Source organism: Canis lupus, chromosome 1, assembly GCF_048164855.1.
Source record: "Canis lupus baileyi chromosome 1, mCanLup2.hap1, whole genome shotgun sequence".
Lineage (NCBI taxonomy): Eukaryota > Metazoa > Chordata > Mammalia > Carnivora > Canidae > Canis > Canis lupus.
This window is the reverse complement of record NC_132838.1, coordinates 58,527,223-58,548,514: the sequence shown is the minus strand read 5'-3', so window position 1 is coordinate 58,548,514 and position 21,292 is coordinate 58,527,223. Positions and strand designations below refer to the sequence as shown.

Genomic DNA, 21,292 nt, shown 5'->3' with positions numbered 1-21,292 from the left:
CCAGGCAGTTGAGTCCCTAGAGGAATGTCACTCTGCCTGTTTCAGGGACTTGTTAATGGGCTGTAAGTAGTAGGGAAATTTAATAATTTTTCTTCTGCCTTTATTTCCCACATCAATGCTATTATGTTACTAATGTTTAGAAGTCATGAAATATTTTGCAATATAGACAGATGAATATAGAATTCTTTGGAGTATAATTACTTGTACATATAAAAATAATTTATTGACAATCTAGCAATAGCAACAGGATTGTAGTATAAAATTTAAAAAAATGTGTTGGGGTATATACTCCTGGCACCCAGCCCCCTCATGTATACTAAGGAAGCAGTATCTTAGAGAAAACTGTACGATACTCCATGTTGCTTGCCTGGGAAAAAAAAAAAAAGCTAATAGTGAATTCTATGGAGAAAACAAGATGCCAGACTGTTTAGCTGATTTTTAAAAATAAACCAATTGAATATGTTCATTTATTATTCAGGTGAGTTACTGTGTATTTGTAACGAGAGACTCCTGAAAGCATGAGATAAACAGATACCCTCTCTCCTGATTTGAGGGCCGGAGGTGCGTGGTAAATGAAATCTTGTTCTCTCTCCAGAAAATGCAGACTTTCCCACTGCTCCCTTTGCTTCTTCCATTGGAAGCCACAGTGTGACGTTACGATGGAAATCTGCCAACATCTCCGGAGTAAAATACATCATTCAGTGGAAATACACACAACTTCCTGGAAGCTGGACTTATACTGAGGTATGAAAAGCTGCCTGTGTGTGTACACATGGGTTTTTTTTCAAAGTATTGAAAGTGCCAAATACTACATATTATTATAGGCATAAAGACATTCTAAAGAAGATTCGAGGATAAGATGACTGGTTGGATTTAGACGAATTTTAATCTCTGCTACTCTGTGACGCCTTGAGGTTAAACCCTTTATGTTTGAGGAATACATCTTGTTAGACATATATTTTCCTCCTTCAGCAAAGCATCACATAACCCACTACTCATATCCTTGGTCATTATCTGCCCATCCCACTTACAATGATTCCAACCAGCGTAGAGGGCAAGAAAGTCACGTAGGACTGTCCCCTTTGGGAAAGCACGAGCAAGTTCAGAGAAAAATAGCCCCAAGACACTAAATATATTAACACATAGAAAAATTACAGTAAAGCTTTGAGGTCAATGCCAAATAATTGAGTCCATAATTTTGCAACTTTGAAGAAGGAGAGATTTTCGGTGTGAATTATGCAGACTGCCATGTGGAGGGCTCAGCTCCGAGCCCCCGGCCGCTGTTTCTTCTGGGCTGGCAGGCCCTGGGGTCACCTTATATCCAAAAAGTCCTGCACCTTTGACAAACTCAACTGTGCTCTTGAGCCATAGTGCTGTGGCAGTGGTTCTGTGAACGCTGATTATTGATCTCTCACTGACGTAGGCCGTGTCCAAGCTCTCCTACGTGGTGGAGCCCCTGCATCCCTTCACGGAGTATATTTTCCGAGTGGCCTGGATCTTCACAGCCCAGCTACAGCTCTATTCTCTGCCAAGTCCCAGTTACAGGACTCATCCTTCCGGAGGTACAGTGTGTCCTTGTTGCTCATGAGATAGCAAGATTATTCCAAAGCCTTAGTTCAGTTTTGTTTTGTTTTTAAGATTTTATTTATTTATTCATTAGAGACACACAGAGAGAGATAGAGGCAGAGACACAGGCAGAGGGAGAAGCAGGCCCCATGCAGAGAGCCTGATGTGGGACTTGATCCCAGGTCTCCAGGATCACACCCTGGGCTGAAGGCAGCGCTAATCCACTGAGCCACCAGGTGTCCCTCAGTTTGGTTTTATTTTAAATAATAAAATAAATCATTCCTTCGTTCATCGATCCATTCGGGAATTGAGTACCCAACCAGAGGCCCTGTGGCGCTCTGGGTGCTCACCCTGGCTCTGTGATCAATACCAAACTCCCTGTTCTTGTACAGCTCACCTTTCGGCAGAGGAGACACTACTCTAAGCATAATAAATACGGAAAGTTGTCTTCTAAGTGGGAAAATGCTGTGCACTCTGGTAAGAGGAACATTTTGAACAGGGTCTGTCCATCAGGGGCTTGCGAGTGGTATGTGGGGGTGAAGGACAGTCAGGTTACAGCAGTGACCATGTTGCGGAATAAGCCCCAGGAAGCAGTTGGCAGTCAAGGACAGATTCAAAGCAGGGAAGCAGTTGTTTCCCATGCTTCTGAAAAAGGTAATTTTGGCAATTATGCATAGAATGAATTGAGAGCATGAGAGAGAATGGGAAGAGTGGGAAGCACGGAGGTAGAGCCATCAGCCTGGAGGTTATGATACTACTTTACCATTTTATCAGATATGATTTTTTAAAAAATATTTTACTTATTTATTCATCACACACACACACACACACACACACAGAGGCAGAGACATAGGCAGAGGGAGAAGCAGGCTCCATGCAGGGAGCCCGACGTGGGACTCGATCCCAGGTCTCCAGGATCACGCCCTGAGCCAAAGGCAGACGCTCAACCACCGAGCCACCCAGGCATCCCTGATTTTTTTTTTTTTTAGTGGCACATATCTTGGAGCATTTTCTGATTTCTTCTTTTGAAGATGTGACTTCCACCAAGAAAGGGGCTCAGGCCTAGAGTGTTTTAGGGGGTGTGCATGCCTGGGGCAGACTCTGAAGGAAGGTTGTCTGGTGTCCTTACCCTCAGGGTTCACCGAACAGACCTGGGAGGACTTAGTCCAGGCCAGATGCTAGATGTCCCCACCCTTCAGTTCTGGAGATCTAGCACCGTGCAAAGAGCCTCACGTTGAACTAGGCTGTGACCGAAGCGTAGCTGGACGGCTGATGCACCTGCTTGTGGCATTTTCCCCTCCCCTGATCGGTGCTCTCTTATTGCTTATCAGATTTAAGGCTGTGTGTGGCCACCTCTGCTGGCCACTCCCTGACCATCCTCAGAAGCTCAGGTCAGACACTGGCCTCGGGCAATATTTGAAATGTTCCAGATCGGAGTGGAGTCTATGGATCCTTCTTTGTTCAAGGCAATGCCTTGTGTATTCCAACAGTGCTGGAACATTTTCTGATGCTGGAGAGATAACATGGTCCAGGGCCCATGGCTAGTCAAATCAAAATAACCAAGGAGGCAAATTTTGCTTTCCATTTTTGGAAATTTCCTTTCTCCTGGATTTGCAAGTCCTCATGCCCTCCAGGTTTCCTGACCTACACTGGATCCTTTCTATGGATAGCACCTCATTTGCCAATTCTTTCTGACTATTCGAGCCACATTAAAACTTAGAGCTACCTGTTTTGTGTTCCATGCCTCATGGCCCTATTGTCCTTTCGTGATGGGAAATGTATGATTTAGATGGTATTATTATCTTTTAATTGGGTCCCTTAGGAAGATAATTTCTTTCTTTTTTTTTTTTAAGATTTTATTTATTTATTCATTAGAGACACACAGAGAGAGGCAGAGGGAGAAGCAGGCTCCTTGCAGGGAGCCCGATACGGAACTTGATCTCTGGACCCAGGATCACACCCTGAGCCGGAGGCAGATGTTCAACTGCTGAGCCACCCAGGTGTCCTTGCAGATAATTTCTTAACCAAGTGGAATGGACATTAGCCAAGGAATATCTTGCCCACCCTGACTGGTCTTTCAGGGAGGATTTTTGTGGGAGAGATTTGGATAAGAATCACAGCTCACCATGTAGGTGGCATCCAACTGGCTTCAAGTGGAGCAGATCATGTCTGAGCATTGACCCTAATAAATTGGGTTTTTTTTTGACATTCTGATTCTAATTTGTGAGAGATGACTGATACCGCTCTGTTCACCAATGTGACTGGGTGCATGGAGCAGAGGAGTCGACACAATGATGTTTGTGTTTTTTAAAGATTGGTCTGAGGTTTAAGGAGGAATCATATTGGAGAAAGGCTGAGAGATCAATAAACAGGCCTTTCATAAACTCATGCAGGGGCTCCTGGGTGGCTCAGTCAGTTGGGCGTTTGCCTTTGGTTCAGGATGGTCAGGCTCCTTGGGATCCAGCCCCATGTGGGGCTCCTTGCTCAGCGGGGAGTCTGCTTCTCCCTTTCCCTCTGCCCTACCCCCTCCACTCATGCTCTGTCTCCCATTTTCTCTCTCTGTCAAATAAAAAAATAAAAATCTTACAAAAACCCACCTCATCCAATGTGCAGTCTGCACGGTCTTATTTCTACCAACTGCCCTGAGTCAGGAGTGATGCAGAGCATTTGCCAAAAGTGTTCAGAGGTTGGGAAGTCTACACGAGAACAAAGTGAATCAGAGTGTGTCTTTCTACAGGAAGAGGAAATGAAAAAAGTGTGGCTTCAGGGGGTGGGAGCTATGAAAAGTTGGTGGACACAGGAATGGCAGACAGGCTGTTAGATCATTGGTTTTTCTTTCTGTTCTTTGATACCTAGGTAGCTTCTCTCATCTGTGCTTAATGAATTAATGCATGTTCCTTCAATCCTCCGCAAGGGAGAGGGTGCTGCTAAAGCACAGTTACCTTGGATCCCAAGGGAGCTTGGGAGCTGTGGGAAGGAACACGCAGTCCGGGGCAGCAGAGCTGATGCCAGCAAGCGGGAAGCACTCCGTTCTAATCCAGGCTTATCTGAACCTGTATCTTCAGCTGGAGCTAGTCAGGCTATAGCAAGCACTGGAGTGAGTGAAAAGGCCCAGCATTTACTTCTTTCAACTCAGGTTAATCATTGATTCCTGTTTTGTTATAGATTCTCTTCTCCTTCCTAAGCCCATTTCACCCCAGTTTGAACTCACTCAGATCTCTGGAGATTTTTGATAACTTTCTTTCTAGAACATTGATCCTATTTGCATACCTCCGCATTTCACTGGAGTTCATAAATTAGATGCAAAGAAAATTACATTTGGAAGAGTCCCTTGGGAAAGTGGCCAACTGGTCTCATGTAGGGATCAAGAGTTGCAGCTCATAGATATCTTACCCCCTTCTCTCTATCATGTATTTTGAATATTAATAAAAATATTTAGTTTACACTACAAAAAAACAAGACATTTTCTCCCATGCTATTTACATTTTGGCTTGTACATTTTCATGCTCACCGTGTCACCATTATTTTCTCTAGTTCCTGAAACTGCTCCTTCCATTCGAAATATTGAGAGCTCAAGTCCCGACACCGTGGAAGTCAGTTGGACGCCACCCCAATTCCCAGGAGGACCTATTTTGGGTTATAACATAAGGCTGGTCAGCAAAAATCAACAGTTAGATTCAGGAACACAGAGCACCAGTTTCCAGTTTTACTCCACTCTACCAAATACCACCTACAGGTAAGGATTAAGTGGTGCAAGGAAAATGTAGCCAGCATGGCTACAGGCATGGTCATTATTAAAGAAATATGGCCCCAAAGTAGTTTAAATGTATTTGGAAAACTCCCATTGACTTTGTGCTGTTGGGTTGAAGTTATTGTATTTCCCTCAAGTTTGAATGTTTCTGAGATTACAGTGTCCTAAGCAAAAACATTCTCAAGTATTTCTATGTATTTCTATTATATTCAGAGGGTCCTTTTAAATAGGCACCTGTAAGACATCATAAACACCATAAATACCATTTCTTCATTTAACTCAACACGAAAAAAGTAGGGAGGGGAAATTGTGTGTGTGTGTGTGTGTGTGTGTGTGTGTTTTATTAACCATTAGGGGGATTATTTTATTATTGTTAGCTTTCCCAGCATTTGCTAAGGCCTCTTTAAATCAGGGTAGTCGTGGGGGTCATGCAGATAGCAGAGTTTAGTCTTTGACCTCTGTGACCCTGAACTGTTCTATGCGGAATGCAAACAAGGATGTGATTGATGGTCATTTCAGGGCTGAGCAGCAGCACAGAGTAACTAGATACGCGCATTGCCACATTGTCCTTTAAATAGAAATATTATTGCTCCTTCTCTTTTTATCTCATGTTCACACCATGCCATGTGAAACACATCTCTCTAAATTGTTTTTGGAATAGGTTTTCCATTGCAGCAGTAAATGAAGTTGGTGAGGGGCCGGAAGCAGAATCTAGTATTACCACTTTATCCTCAGCAGGTACAGCCTGGGAATGCCCCTTTCGTTCCCCGGGAACCAAGAGGGTGGCTAGGGTGGGTTCACATCTCTGAGTCCTAGCTCATCCATCTGGTTGATCCCAGGAACCCCACCTCTTCTGCCCAAATAAACACTGTCTTTTGGTGTCTGGTAAGCTCCGTTTTTTTTTTTTAAATTTTTTAAAATTTATTTATTTATGATAGTCACAGAGAGAGAGAGAGAGAGAAAGAGAGAGAGGCAGAGACACAGGCAGAGGGAGAAGCAGGCTCCATGCACCGGGAGCCCAATGTGGGATTCGATCCCAGGTCTCCAGGATCGCGCCCTGGGCCAAAGGCAGGCGCCAAACCGCTGTGCCACCCAGGGATCCCTAAGCTCCGGTTTTAAATGAATCCCACCCAGTGTTTGACAAAGAGAAGTTACTGGACCCAAAGATTTTATTTTATTTTTTATTTTTAAAAAATATTTTATTTATTTATTCACAAGAGATACAGAGAGAGAGAGAGAGAGGGGCAGAGACACAGGCAGGGGGAGAAGCAGGCTCCATGCAGGGAGCCTGATGTGGGACTCGATCCTGGGTCTCCAGGATCACACCCTGGGCCTAAGGCAGGTGCTAAACCACTGAGCCACCCAGGGATCCTGACCCAAAGATTTTAAATTAAAATTTAGGAATTTCAAAATTAGAAAGAAAGATTTAGGGGTAAAAAAAAAATTGGCCTCATACAAACCCTTAGTTTCAGGTGAAATCACTAGTGGTTGAGACTCAACATTTATACACTTAGGGATACCTGTCATCTTTTTGCCCTCACCTTTATATATTTTGTCTCATCCTTTAATACAGATCAGATATCTTTTTCTTCCATTCTCCTTAAGGTTTTTAAATCCATCAGGACCCACTAATTTACATTTTACTGTTTTGAATATTCAGTCTACCAGTCTACCAAATTAGCTTTTGCTATTATTTTGGAAGTGTACCATTTTTTTTTCCACTTGGGCATTTTAACAATTGCCTTGAGAGATTGAATATGTACCGTATGATGCCGGTGTGGGAAAAATAATGCATGAAAATGCTTTCTAAGAAGCGCTGGAAATATTCTGGGGACACGAGTAGTCGTCTGGACCGACACAGGAAGATTCGAAATTCTAGGAGCCTGTCTCCTATTTTCACCAGAATCCCATCTGCCGAATGGACTGCCCCTTCCCCTGATACGCACGCATCTATGCCAGGAGGTATTGAGTGTCGTCTATCACTGGCCTTTGGTTTTTTTTGGCAGTTACTGGACTCTAGGAAAGGAGAGGCATTTTTGTTATGCAAGAAGCATCCGAAAGGACGAGTTAAATATAGAGCAGGCTTAAGGTTGCTGTTACTGCAATTATTGCATAACTTTTATTAATTGCCCTAAAAGTGTTCACCGACGCACCCGCCTCAGTCTCCAACTGAGTGGGACGTCAAGCAGACTTCTACAGTCCTCAGATTTCATTGCTCTCAGGACTTTTCTCTGGCCTCAAAGGGAAAGATCATTGAAGACAACACAGAGACAGGCAATGTCTGTCTGGTGTTACGCAACAGCCCAGTCTGGCCTGGGCTGGACCACCTCCACCGAGCAGTCACATTCTCATGGCTGCGGGTAATGAGCTGAGCTCCTCCTGGCACAAGTCTGTTGAGAATGGTCATCCCCTATGTGGTGTTATCTTAGGGGCATTTAGGGGCACATACATATAAACCCTACTTGCTCCACACTCTACTTCCCATCCCTAATCGTGGAATAATGTGATTTTTGCCACAGTTAAAATGCCCCGGTGCCTTCAGTGAAAAACCTGACCAGCCTCTTCCAAGCGTTACTTGCTTTGCTTTGAAGGATGGTAACAAGTTTTTTGCATGTCAGTGTGCATGTGGTCGGTCTGCCTATAACTCATGTTATTGTTTTAGTTCAAGAAGAGGAACAGTGGCTCTTTTTATCCAGAAAAGCTTCTCTCAGAAAGAGATCTTTAAAACATCTAGTAGATGAAGCACATTGCCTTCAGTCAGGTGCTATCCACCATGACATTACAGGTCAGTATGATGGAAAGAAGTGTTTCCTTTGTGTGAAAAAAAAAAAAAAAAGACCCAGATTGACTTCTATTGTAATCTCCTTATTAAAAATAAAAGAAATAAATTTTCTGTCATTTTTTTTGGTTGTCATATCATAACACACATGTATTTGCATGGTTCTTCTAGGAATATCAGTTAATGTCCACCAGCAAGTCATTTATTTCTCAGAAGGAATGCTCATATGGCTGAAAGAAGCTGCCAACATGTCTGATGGGTCTGATTTGAGAGTTTTTTACAGAGGTTCAGGATTAATTTCTTCCATCTCTGTAGACTGGCTTTATCAGAGAATGTATTTCATCATGGATGCACTGGTTAGTCTGAGAATTTAAAGTGAATAATTAGATATTGATAGTCGCATGCGTATCTTGGTATATCTACAAGGAAACACAATTCTTTCATTCAATGAGTACTTAGTGAGTCCTTTTTTTTAAAAAAAGATTTTATTTATTTATTCAAGAAAGACACAGAGAGAGGCAGAGACATAGACAGAGGGAGACAAGAAGGCTCTCTGCAGGGAGCCTGATGTGGGACTTGATTCAAGGACCCTGAGATCATGACCTGAGCCAAAGGCAGAAGCTCAACCACTGAGCCATCCAAGTGTCCCTCAGTGAGTCTTTACTCAGTTTTAGACACTAAGTTAGATTTAGACCCTGAATCATAGATCTGGACTATAGGAGAGTCTTACTCTTACCTAAGACTAGTCTTGACCTACCATGAAATCATCTTTGTGATTTTACAGTCATGAGTTTGTGATATTAATAATTCATTTCTCCTAAGAGAGTGGTGGTGCCCATGCTATCACTAGATAAGACTGTCAATCATGATTAAAATCAGCTGCAAGCATTTAAAATTATATAATAACCAAAGGTAATTTTAGTAGTCTCTGAAAATACAGTATTATTGAAATCTTTGAGAATACAGTCTTGATGTGTTTTGACTTTCCTTCTTTCAAAGGGACAGGCTTATTACAGTCACCATGGCTAGATGCCCATAAACTTGGATACAGCTTCAATATTAAAAATAGTCGAAGAGTACCTGACCAGCTCAGTTGGTAGAGCATGTGACTCTTGATCTCTAAGTTTGAGCCCCATGCTGGGAGTAAGGATTACTCAAAGCAAAAAAAACAAAAGATCTTAAAATTAAAAAAAAGTTGAGTGCTTCCACAAGCCAGGTTAAAAAAAAGATATTTGTATGTCATTGATGTAAACAGGATGCACACTCATTAGGATAAAAAATTTAATTTTAAGTTTTTTTTTTTTTAAATTATACCTTGAAAAGCGGTATAATTAGTACAGTTAGTACAATTCTCAGGACAGAACAGACACTCAGGAAATACTTTTTGTGAGAGAGGGGGTGGGGGGGTGGGTGACACATTAAAAAATAAAAAAAGAAATACTTGTTGGCCAAACTGAATACAGGCAGACACTGATCTATGGATGCGTGCTTGATTCTCTAGGTGTACGTCTGTGATTTAGGAAACTGCTCGAACACTGAGGAGATTACACCTCCCTCAATTACCGCGCCTCAGAAAATTGTGGTTGATCCATACAATGGGTAAGTGTTAGCCTTATTCATAACTGTGAGTTCTCTTCCTCGGCAAGAATTTATGGGAAACCTGCTTGATGATGAGACATCATAGAACCAGAGAATCCAATTGATGTATCTTATTTCAAAAGTAATTAAATCTGGGCAAAGTTTGCATTCTATAGAGCCATGAGGAGATTTCTTGCCAACTTGATCCACAACTTCTCAAGTTGAGTCGATTTTCTTCTCCTTCATAGCAAAATACAGGTAGGTGGGAAAGACAGGTCTTCCCAGGTCTCAGGGACCTGGGTTCCAGTCCTAGATTTGTCATTCTTTTATGGCATGACTCCGGGCCTCATTGTTCCCTCAGTGCCCCCTGCCCCCGTGGAAAGCCCTTCTTGGCTGTGCTTCCTTCTTTTACTGTTTACTTAATTTTGTTGAGCAATTTGGCCCCAGTTCATTTCCTTGGTCCCATTCTCACACCTATCAGAGGCTGGCTTAGCTAGAACGCCGCTTACCACCTATCTTCTGATACAGGTATTGATGGTTAATGACAAGTAAAAATTTCCTATTTTAAATAACTATCCCCCTGCCCAACACACACATAAACGGATAAAATGGACACATTCTAGCTCAGCTGTCTTGCTTAGATTGTGGTCTGACTTGGAGCAGGTAACTTTGTGTCTGTGACTTTTCCTTTGTCCATTCATATATAGAAGATAACAATGCTCACCCAGTTGGGTTATTACAAGGATGAAATGAGGTATTCCCTGTCAATATATTTTGTGATCCCCAAATATACGTAAATGCAAAGGATGAAAATGCAGAAAATTATTTTGGGAATATTATTTCTTAGATGTGACCAGACAATAACAGGTAAATAGCTAATAAGCAAGACCACATTTATAAGATGAAACGTTCTTCTTTCCTATAGAAATAAAATTGTTCTCGCTTTGAATGAAAAAAGATATATATGTAGGCCATGGCACTTTTTATTTTTCATGAATTGATTTTCTTAAAAAAAGGTTGCTTATTATTGATCTGAAATCAGATTTTCTATTCATATTCATTCATAATTTACTAGATACTTATTTTTTCTTACTTCGTCTTATTTTATTTTGATACTTATGTTTGACTGAATCACTGATTCAAGAATATGTTTTACAAACACTGTGATGTGTGTACAGTAAGGCCCTTGGACTCCCCAGATCTTATTTGTCTCATTTGTAAAAGTGTAAGATTCTATGAAATGGAACTTTGCCGCTGGAAATTACAAAATGATTCATTTTAGAAATAAACTTCACCCATTTAAATAAATAATAATAAATATATGTATAATATTATAATGTAATAATAAATATATTTACATCAATAAATATTTACAATAATCTATAATATTTATAATAAATATACTCATAATATATTATTATAGTGTAAATATAATTTATAATATAAATATTATAATGTATAATATTATAATATATTATAATAAATATACTATAAATTTTTTTTTTTGAAGATTTTATTTATTTATTCATGATAGTCACAGAGAGAGAGAGAGAGGCAGAGACACAGGCAGAGGGAGAAGCAGGCTCCATGCACCGGGAGCCCGATGTGGGATTCGATCCGGGGTCTCCAGGATCGCGCCCTGGGCCAAAGACAGGCGCCAAACCGCTGCGCCACCCAGGGATCCCTATACTATAAATTTATAATATAATGATATATAAATATTCTAACATAATATTTATAATATAAAATTTACAATATATTTATAATATTATTTGTAATGTTATAAAATTATAGTATAATATCATATAAAAATATGACAAGGTTAATAAACTTCACCCACTAAATCAGTCACTCAAAATACATCTCAGTGAGGTCTTTGTTTTTTTTTTTTTTTCAATGAGGTCTTTGGTGGCTCTTTTTCCTGTTATATAAAATTGATTTGCGCTTAGATTTTGAAATGTGACTAGAAATGATAATGATAATATTTTTTTTTTTAAAGATTTTATTTATTTATTCATGATAGTCACAGAGAGAGAGAGAGAGGCAGAGACACAGGCAGAGGGAGAAGCGGGCTCCATGCACCGGGAGCCCGACGTGGGATTCGATCCCGAGTCTCCAGGATCGCGCCCTGGGCCAAAGGCAGGCGCCAAACCGCTGCGCCACCCAGGGATCCCCTGATAATGATAATATTAATTAGGCACTTAATATGTGCCTTTTGGTGTAGTACTTCCAAAAATTCACTTAATTCTTGTTCAGCCCTATGAGGTAGGTACTTTTACTATTTCAGTTTTACAGATAGGAAAGTAAAGTACAGCTTAGTAATTGCCCAAGATCACACAGCTCTTTTGCAATGCAGCCAGTATTTGACTTTCAGGGCCTGCCTTCTAATCATCTCCTTGTACAATAATAAAATTTCCATAAAAATCAGCATACGACTTTTAGCAATACTTTGTATACGGTGTTTCTTTTTTTTTTTTTTTTTTTTTTTTTTTTTGTATACGGTGTTTCTAAGGAACTCCAGATGTGTGAAATCATTTATTCTCCTGAAGCGGTTTCCTTTATGCTGTTATTTTACGACATTGAGTTATTCACTCATTGAGTCTGTATTTAGGCTAAACCTCTTCTCTTCGTACCCCACTTTGGTGCTTCTTCTCACCTCTGCCCTTTACCCCCACACCCCAGCTCTGCACACTTTCTCTCTCTTTTCTTTCCCCTCCAAAGTAGCAATGAGGGTTAAAGATCTATCCTCTCTCTGCTTCAGTACCAGTATTGTAATCTTCAGCCCAAATCTTCCTCTTACCTACTCTGAAGTCCCTCTCTGTTCCCTTAATAGCTTTGAATTTGGGAAACTAAAGCAAGCAGTTAAAAGCCAAGTTGTTTCTGCTTTTTGCTTGCTACAACCCCCTCTTAAGAAAAAGAACATCACATCTCCACAAAGAGTTTATATTTCAGGATACTATAGCAGAGGAGTTGAGCATATTGATAAAGATTTGGAATAGTCATCAAGGAGAACAAGGGTGGGACTTAATAGGACAAGGAAAATAATTCAACAGTTGTGATGAAAGGTCGGAATCCTGTGAATCCATGGGGTTGTGATAAGAAAGATTTACTAAGCAGAAGTATATATATATATATATTTTTTTTTTTTTTTGAGAGATAGAGGGATAGAAGGGTGGTTGGGGGAGGAAGAGGGAGAGAGAGAATCTTTAAGCAGGCTCCATACCTCAGGTGGAGCCAACTCTAGAGCTTGATCTCATGACCTGAGCCAAAATTAAGAGTCGGACACTTAACCGATTAAGCCACTCAGGTGCCCCAGCAGAAGTGTACTTTTGTTAACATTTGTCTCCATAATCACAAATTCTAAATTAGCTTCATCCAAATTAATAGTTTTTTAAAAATATTTTATTTATTTGACAGAAAGAGTGAGCGCACGAGAGAGAGAGAGAGAGAGAAGCCGGGGGTGGGAGTGAAGAGTAGAGGGAGACAGAGAAGCAGGCTCCTGGCTGAGCAGGGAGCCTGATGTGGGTTTCATCCTGGGATCATGACCTGAGCTGAAGGCAGACACTCAACTGACTGAGCCCCCCAAGCGTCCCTAAATTAATAGTTTTATATTGTAGTTAAAACTCTATTTACAGATTTGGTTTATGAATGAAATATTTTGGTGGTATTTTCTTTTTCATTATTAAAAATCCACCCACACTGTTACCATGAGATTTGGCTCCAAATTAGATGTCTTTTTCAAAATTCTTCCACTGGCTCCTTCTAACTTCTGGGTGCTGTCTCTTGTGGGGTATTTCTTCATGATTTGTAAAATGATAGCTCTATTGCCCCCCCCAATTGTAAATATATATATATATATATATATATATATATATATATATATATATATATAAACAGTCCGCTGCAAAATGCCAAGTAGTTCTGCTGGATAGTTATAGCGAAACAGTAACTGGTTTCAAAAAATGGATTAAATGTTTTTGCTTCCTTCTATTTTATTACTCACAACGCGTGGGAAAATGGATCGAAAGAATTAGATTTAAGAATATGTGCATTTTGGAGAAAAGTGTTTTACAATATGTAACATGTTTGGCCCTGTAATTTTTATATAATACGCTTTCCTTCAAAAGTGGGCTTCAGGGATCCCTGGGTGGCGCAGCAGTTTGGCGCCTGCCTTTGGCCCAGGGCGTGATCCTGGAGACCTGGGATCGAATCCCACGTCGGGCTCCCGGTGCATGGAGCCTGCTTCTCCCTCTGCCTGTGTCTCTGCCTCTCTCTCTCTCTCTCTGTGTGACTATTATAAATAAATAAAAATTAAAAAAAATAAAATCTTTAAAAAAAAAAGTGGGCTTCATTACCCTTTCTGCTCTTAAATTCTGATTCTTTATAAAGTCACACATGTCACTGGAAGACTAAGCATTGTAAGGGAGGCTGAAATTTTCCAAGGTTGCAGCTTTTTTTTTTTTTTTTTGGGCTTTTTTTTTTTCTTTTATTTATTATTTATGATAGTCACAGAGAGAGAGAGAGAGGCAGAGACATAGGCAGAGGGAGAAGCAGGCTCCATGCAGGGAGCCCGATGTGGGATTCGATCCCGGGTCTCCAGGATCACGCCCTGGGCCAAAGGCAGGCGCCAAACCGCTGCGCCACCCAGGGATCCCAAGGTTGCAGCTTCTACCTGGAATGAATAGTGCTTGTCTTTAGTAAGTGCCTTTACCCTTTCGTACCTGGGGACACCCTGCACTTAATGACTGGTGCGATAAATGGTTCTGATTGCAGAACAGGACAGAGCAGGGGGCTGAGGTTATTCATCTACACTTGCATTGGATCACACCAGGCTTCTTTTGCTCCTATGTCAGGTATGTCTTTTACCTCCTGAAGGACGGCATTTATAGAGTAGATCTCCCTGTGCCATCTGGTCGGGACTCAGAAGCCCTACGCATTGTGGAAAGTCCCACATTAAAGGACTTTGCAGTGAAGCCACAGTCCAAACGAATCATCTACTTCAATGACACCGCTCACGTCTTCATGTCAACGTTTCTGGACGGCTCTGCTTCCCACCTTGTCCTAGCTCCTGTCTCCTTTGCTGACGTGAAGAGCTTTGCTTGTGAAAACAACGACTTCCTTGTCACAGATGGCAAGGCCGTTTTCCAACAGGACTCTCTATCTTTTAATGAGTTCATCGTGGGATGTGACCTGAGTCACATAGAAGAGTTTGGATTTGGTAACTTGGTCATCTTGGGCTCCTACGCCCAGCCGCACCCCCTGCCCGGCCGCCCGCAGCAGCTCTCCGTGCTGTTTGGCTCCCACCAGGCCCTGGTTCAGTGGAAGCCCCCTGCCCTTGCCATCGGAGCCAGTGAGTGCCCCCCCACCCCAGTGTTGCTGGAAGGAGGAAAGTTTGAATTGCTTGACATTGTGACTCAGTTTTGAGAACCTGTATGTGATCACTCAGTCATCAGCCAGAAGGGCTATTTAGCTCCAGAAAAAACACCTATACATTTGCTCTGGATTTATTGGTTTTGCATTAGGAGGGTCTCTATATTTGCTCCGTGTATCCCAACCCAATAGTTTGAACATTTGTTGGATGTCTACTGGGAGCCAGGCACTGACATTCTGGTCTGAGTGAATGTGTTAGCCAGAGGGATAGAGTGGGTGGGTTGAGATCTTTATCCAACTGGACCTAGCATGAATTGGAGCAATTTCCTTTTTTTTTTTTTAATTTTTATTTATTTATGATAGTCACAGAGAGAGAGAGAGAGAGAGAGAGGCAGAGACATAGGCAGAGGGAGAAGCAGGCTCCATGCACCGGGAGCCTGATGTGGGATTCGATCCCGGGTCTCCAGGATCACGCCCTGGGCCAAAGGCAGGCGCCAAACTGCTGCGCCACCCAGGGATCCCTGGAGCAACTTCCTAAAACTCCTTGAACTTGAACTTCCATCTCTGGATAGATAGGCAGTGTGTATGGAGCGTAAGGAGGTGGGCCCTGGAACCAGCCTGCATGAGTTCAAAAGCTGGTCTTGTCATTTATTAGCAGAATGGTCCTGGGCACATTACTTAACCACTCCATGCATTGGTTTTCGCTACGAGAAAATGGGAATGTTAACTCTATCTTTCTATGGGATTATCATACAGATTAAGGTGCAATAAATAGCACACTTAGAACAGCATCTAGCATAGAGATCGGCAAACTTTTCTATAAAGAAAGGACTAGATGGTACATATGGTCAGCTCTGTGGGCCATATGGCCTGTGTCACAGCTACTCAGGTCTGCCGTTGCAGTGTGTACACAGCCATAGATAATATGTAAATGAGGAACCGTGGCTGTTCTAGTACAATTTTATTTACAAAAACAGGCAGTGGGCCAGATTTGCCCTGTGGATTATAGTTTGCCAACTCCTGGTCGTAGAGTGTTTAGCAAACATGGGCCATTTTTGACTTTAAGACAAAGCTGATTATATCTGTTTGCTATGTATTCAGGGAGTTTTCATTGTTTGTTTTTTTATGAGTTTGGGCTTCTAGGAGGAAGATGCTATGCAAACTCTGAGAATTATATTAGAGATTCATCATTAAATATTTATTATGAGCCTGGTTACACCTGGTGGTGCTATTTAATGCCCCTTTGACAATTTTATGCAGCCACACATTTAGCTTTGACTGAGCTTTGACTCTGATTTGTTGGAAATGGTGTCTCCTTCGATGGAGCAAAAAACCACGACATGGCTGGAATGGACAGTGTCCTAGTCCTATCAGCAGCCAAACCCTGACGACTAGTGGGGTAGCATGTTTTACTGCCCAATTACCCTTCCACTCCAGATGAAGCTATAGATGAGTTTACTGACAGTCTTTTGCTTGCCTTTACCTGTCTCATCCTGGTGAGTAATACTGTTTAACTCTTCTGATTAGGTCCCTCTGCTTGGCAGAACTGGATTTATGAGGTGAAAGTATCAACCCAAGACTTTCCTGAAATCACTCATATTTTCTCTAACATAAGTGGGACCATGCTTAATGTACCCGAGCTGCAGAGTGCTACAAAATACAAGGTTTCTGTGAGAGCCAGTTCACCCAAGGGGCCAGGCCCTTGGTCAGAGCCCTCGGTGGGTACTACCCTGGTGCCAGGTGAGAAAACGTTTTTTATTTAGATGGTAATTCGGACAGAATAGGTTTATTTTCTGTGTCCTTAAGAGTTCCTCAACTCTGATGTGGTAAAGAACTGGAATGAGGGGACACCTGCGTGGCTCAGTGGTTGAGCGTCTACCTTCGGCTCAGGTTCTGATCCCGGGGTCCTGGGATTGAGTCCAGAATTGGGCTCCCCACCGGGAGCTTACTTCTCCCTCTGCCTGTGTCTCTGCCTCTCTCTCTGTGTCTCTCATAAATAAAATCTTAAAAAATAAAAAGAACTGGAATGAGGATGCCTGGATCTCTTGCGTGTGTGTTTATTATCTGGACTAGGAAAGCAAATGGAACCTTGTGTGATTTTTAATTTACGTTTCTAAATTGTTGTTTTAAACTTTTGAGGGTACTTTTGAGGAAACCATATACTTTTCTTCTTCTTTATGGCTTTCTTCTTTCTTGTGGTTTAGTAAACAAAAATATCCCTTGAATTCTCAGGGTCATGGTGAGAGAAGTTAAGGGGCTGTGAATTATGCTGACCACCCCATTCTTGGCTGAAAGAAAAGGGAAAGAGAACTGTATCATTTATGCTGCTGTTGTTATCATGATGACTTCTGGATCTTCTGCATGGAACTATGGCAACCAATAGCCAGAGATGGTTGAGAAATAGTGTCATGACCATGACATTGCTATAAAGGCAGCATCACCACACATTTCTCTTCACATTCAACTTCAATTATTTATGGAAAATTCAGAAAGTGTGTTTAATATGATAGGTAATTCTGTTAAGCAGAGGTAATCATTCATATCCTTCCACAGTATTTCTCAAATGTTGATAGTGTTTTAGTTTATAAAGGAAATCTTAGGGTATAAGATGTGTACCTTAAAACGTGTGCTTTCTGTGATATTTCTTTTTGATTTCTTTTTACCAAATAGCTTCAGAACCACCATTTATCATGGCTGTGAAAGAAGATGGTCTTTGGAGTAAGCCATTAAATAGCTTTGGCCCAGGAGAATTAATATCCTCTGATATAGGAAATGTGTCAGGTAAACACCAAATCCCTTGTTCACTTGGATGTCATGTTTCTACCTATATGACTTCCCAAGCTCTTCACCCAAAGAATTGAGTGTTTTAGTATCAGGAAAATACAGGAAATACACCCAAAGAGTTGAGTGTTTTAGTATCAGGAAAATAATGAAAGAAAAAACATTGACTGAACTATATACTGCAAGTGATGTCATTAAGAAAATGTCAATTCTCAAAAAAAAAAAAGAAAAGAAAAATGTCAATTCTCAAGTATGGATGCTATTTGTTATTTCACAAAATGTGAGGCTATTTATTGATTTACGCCCATTTCAAAAAGGCTTTGATATAGTTCTCATATATTTGAATCTCTCAATGTTGTCTTGTGGTAACAGCCTGATTCCACTAAAACGGTTATACTTAAATAATTTACTATGTTTGCTATAAGAGTGGAGAATAGAAAGGTTGCATGAAGTTCTAAGTAAAGTGTAAGAAATAATCTCTTGACAAAGAGGATTATTAAGTAATAAGTGGGTAATTTTGCCTAGAAGACCTTAGAATGCAGGAAAGTCTTCATTGTGGGGTGAAGCAAGTTCAAGTACCAGTGAACTTGCTTGCAGATGACATCTTCTATAATTATGTTAGTTATTTGTTCTATTTGCTGGGCCACTAAGAATACAGCAGCATTTCTGACCAACACAGGACTTGGACTTAGGAGGTAGTATGGTAATAGTAGGAAGAATGATGCTTAGGAGTTGTCTTGAATCTGAGCTCTTACTGTTTTCATCTATAAGGCCTTGGGCAAAATAGATAATATCTCTGAGTCTCAGGTCCACCAAGTCAAAAATGGGGTAATTCCTACTTCATACCTTTGTTTTCTGATTTAAGTGAGATATTTTAAGTGCCTGGGACAATCTTTGGCAAAGAGGAGGGGCTCAGTGAATATTAGTACCTCTCCCTGGTCCCAGGGATTGAGATTTTGAGAGAACATTATTGGAACATTCTGGATAGATCCCTGAGGTTCTTATGAATATCATGTTAGTATGTGCTTTGTGATTTTGTTGACTTGCCTCGGTTATGCTGGCATACGTGAAAAATAACTGCTACCAATTCACTTTGTTTTGAGACATGGATTGGTATAACAACAGCCTCTACTACAGCGACGTGAAAGGTGATGTTTACGTGTGGCTGCTGAATGGGACGGATATCTCAGAGAATTATCACATACCCAACATTTCAGGAGCAGGGGCTTTAGCTTTTGATTGGCTGGGTCAATTTCTCTACTGGGCTGGAAAGACATACGTGGTAAGTTCAAGCTCAGCATTCTGGATGTTCTATGACAATCCCCACCCACTTCAGTGACATACATGTCATTTTCATGATTTTGTTTTCATAGTGGTATGCCACTTATGCTATTATTTATTTAATATTTGTCTCCAAACCTACTCACTTTTTAATGAAAGGGGATTTCTATGTAAAGAAAGCTTTATATTGCTATTCAGTGTACTAGCTATTTATTTTCAATAATATCTTGAATATATTAAAATGTTCATCTGTGGGTCAGTGTCTTGGAGGAAGATGGCATACTCCAAAGAGATGATTAAAGAAAACCCAATGAAGGGACTGTTTCCAAAGATGTGGTGAGGGCTAAGGAAAATCAGCAAAGGATAGTGAAGCATGCCCTGGGCGAGTAAGGTGGAAGATATAACCGCCTTCAGGCATGTGGGGGCCAAGGGGCTGAAGAGGAAGACTCTGGTGAGGGCTATAGCTATAGGAATTGCTGGCATGACACCCAGCCAGTGTCAGAAGGGATGGTCTGGCAAGGAGTGACCTGAGGCAATAAGGGCCCCACTCCTTCTATCTTTCTGCCCTCTGATCTTCCACCAGTGCTTCCGTTGGCTGAATGTCACTGGAAGCCAGAGAATAAGAGAATCCAGTTGATGCAGTCTATGGCACCAGCCTTTGAAGGCGCAGAGTAGGGTGGCGAGGGTGGACAGTGTCGCTGGATGCAAAATGAAGATATCCTGCACATCTGTGTAGTGGTACACTTTGAAGAGAAGGATGGTCAAAGATGAGAATACTGGTCTGACAGATCCACAAATATGGTTCTGGAATCATTTTCTTATCAGGTGGGGACTTATTGTCCATTCATTTATTCACTCAGCAATCATTTATCCATTACCAATGTGTTGAGAGCCATGAGGACAGGCATAGTAGGGAATAGGAAGTAAATAGTACACATGTACCAGCTTTTAAAAAAATCAACTTTATGAGCTACAATTCACATATGATAAAGTTCGCCCTTTTATCGTATAAAATACATTGTTTTTTTAAGTATATTCAGTGTTGTACAAACCATCGCTACTTGTCCTTGTTCTTTTGATGAGATAAAATACATACATAAAATAAGAGAAGAAGCATACAAAGCAATGTATTTAGACAAAGCGATGTGGTAAGAGTCTGAATTCATAAGTGCCAATGATATGCGGGTGGAATGGAGTTGAGTGGGGTAAATCTGAGAATATTCCCTAAAATGGATTAGTTTAAAAATAATTTTGAAGGAGGAAGTGGAAGAGTGGATGTAGAAACTGCTCTCAAGTATTTGCTCTATCCCTTACAAAACTGCTTAACTTCAGGAAAAATTACTTTACTTCTTTGAACCCAGCTAACTTGTGATAGAAATCCTTTATAGACATAATGTTAGGGTTACAAAAGCTAATATTTTAAAGATAAAAGTGTACACTGCCGGACACATAGTAAGTATTCAGTAATGGCAGTAATTAATATCAGGGAAATATACTGATAGAGATGAGTAAGGAGATACGTCATCATTTATCAAGATATATACATCTTCTCCTGGAGTCCAATCAAATGCATTCTTACCTAGCAGTGTTTCACTTGTCTGGTTGTATGATTAGGAAAAGTAAGTATTTTGACTCAAAATAAATTTACCTCCTTTTTTTTCTAGAGTCAGCTACCGTGACTATTATGATTCCAAAGGTTTGCACACTACCCAGCACATAGTGCTAATAAATATTCATGATTGGATGAATGCAGTAATTTACTAAGATTGCGATAAGCTACTCAGAAATAACCATGTCATGTGAAAATTATTAACCAACCGTACAATCATGTTTTACAGATACAAAGGCAGTCTCTGTTGACAGGGCACACAGACATTGTGACTCACGTGAAGTTGTTGGTGAATGATATGGTGGTGGATTCAGTTGGAGGTTATCTCTATTGGACCACACTGTACTCAGTCGAGAGCACCAGGCTAAATGGAGAAAGTTCCCTTATCCTACAAGCACAGCCTTGGTTTTCTGGGAAAAAGGTGATGAATTAAAAATAAGATCTGATCATTTACTAATATTAAATAGTTCCATTGTATAGTTATGACAACACTGTTTCTGCTTATTGTGAATAGTTCAGTAGAATCTGTAAGGAAATACTGTCAAGGTCTTTGTATAACCAAAATTTCTCTAAGTCT

General features: G+C 40.8%; 1 protein-coding gene across 5 annotated transcripts in view; it reads left to right on the top strand.

Annotated features, from left to right (window-relative positions):
• Nucleotides 1-21,292, top strand: part of ROS1 (ROS proto-oncogene 1, receptor tyrosine kinase) — a 122,561-nt gene that overhangs the window by 23,401 nt on the left and 77,868 nt on the right. For 4 of the 5 annotated variants that reach the window (XR_012033624.1, XM_072831601.1, XM_072831602.1 and 1 more), the window contains exons 7-18: nt 596-744; nt 1,424-1,562; nt 5,101-5,302; nt 5,979-6,055; nt 7,980-8,102; nt 8,268-8,452; nt 9,598-9,695; nt 14,528-15,024; nt 16,572-16,784; nt 17,715-17,825; nt 18,929-19,107; nt 20,945-21,136. Coding sequence is in view for 4 of the 5 variants with exons in the window: in XM_072831601.1 (XP_072687702.1) it covers nt 596-744; nt 1,424-1,562; nt 5,101-5,302; nt 5,979-6,055; nt 7,980-8,102; nt 8,268-8,452; nt 9,598-9,695; nt 14,528-15,024; nt 16,572-16,784; nt 17,715-17,825; nt 18,929-19,107; nt 20,945-21,136 (2,165 nt within the window). In the remaining variant the exon portion in view is untranslated. The remainder of the gene's footprint in view (nt 1-595; nt 745-1,423; nt 1,563-5,100; nt 5,303-5,978; nt 6,056-7,979; nt 8,103-8,267; nt 8,453-9,597; nt 9,696-14,527; nt 15,025-16,571; nt 16,785-17,714; nt 17,826-18,928; nt 19,108-20,944; nt 21,137-21,292) is intronic. The other variant, XM_072831608.1, reaches the window with a different exon arrangement.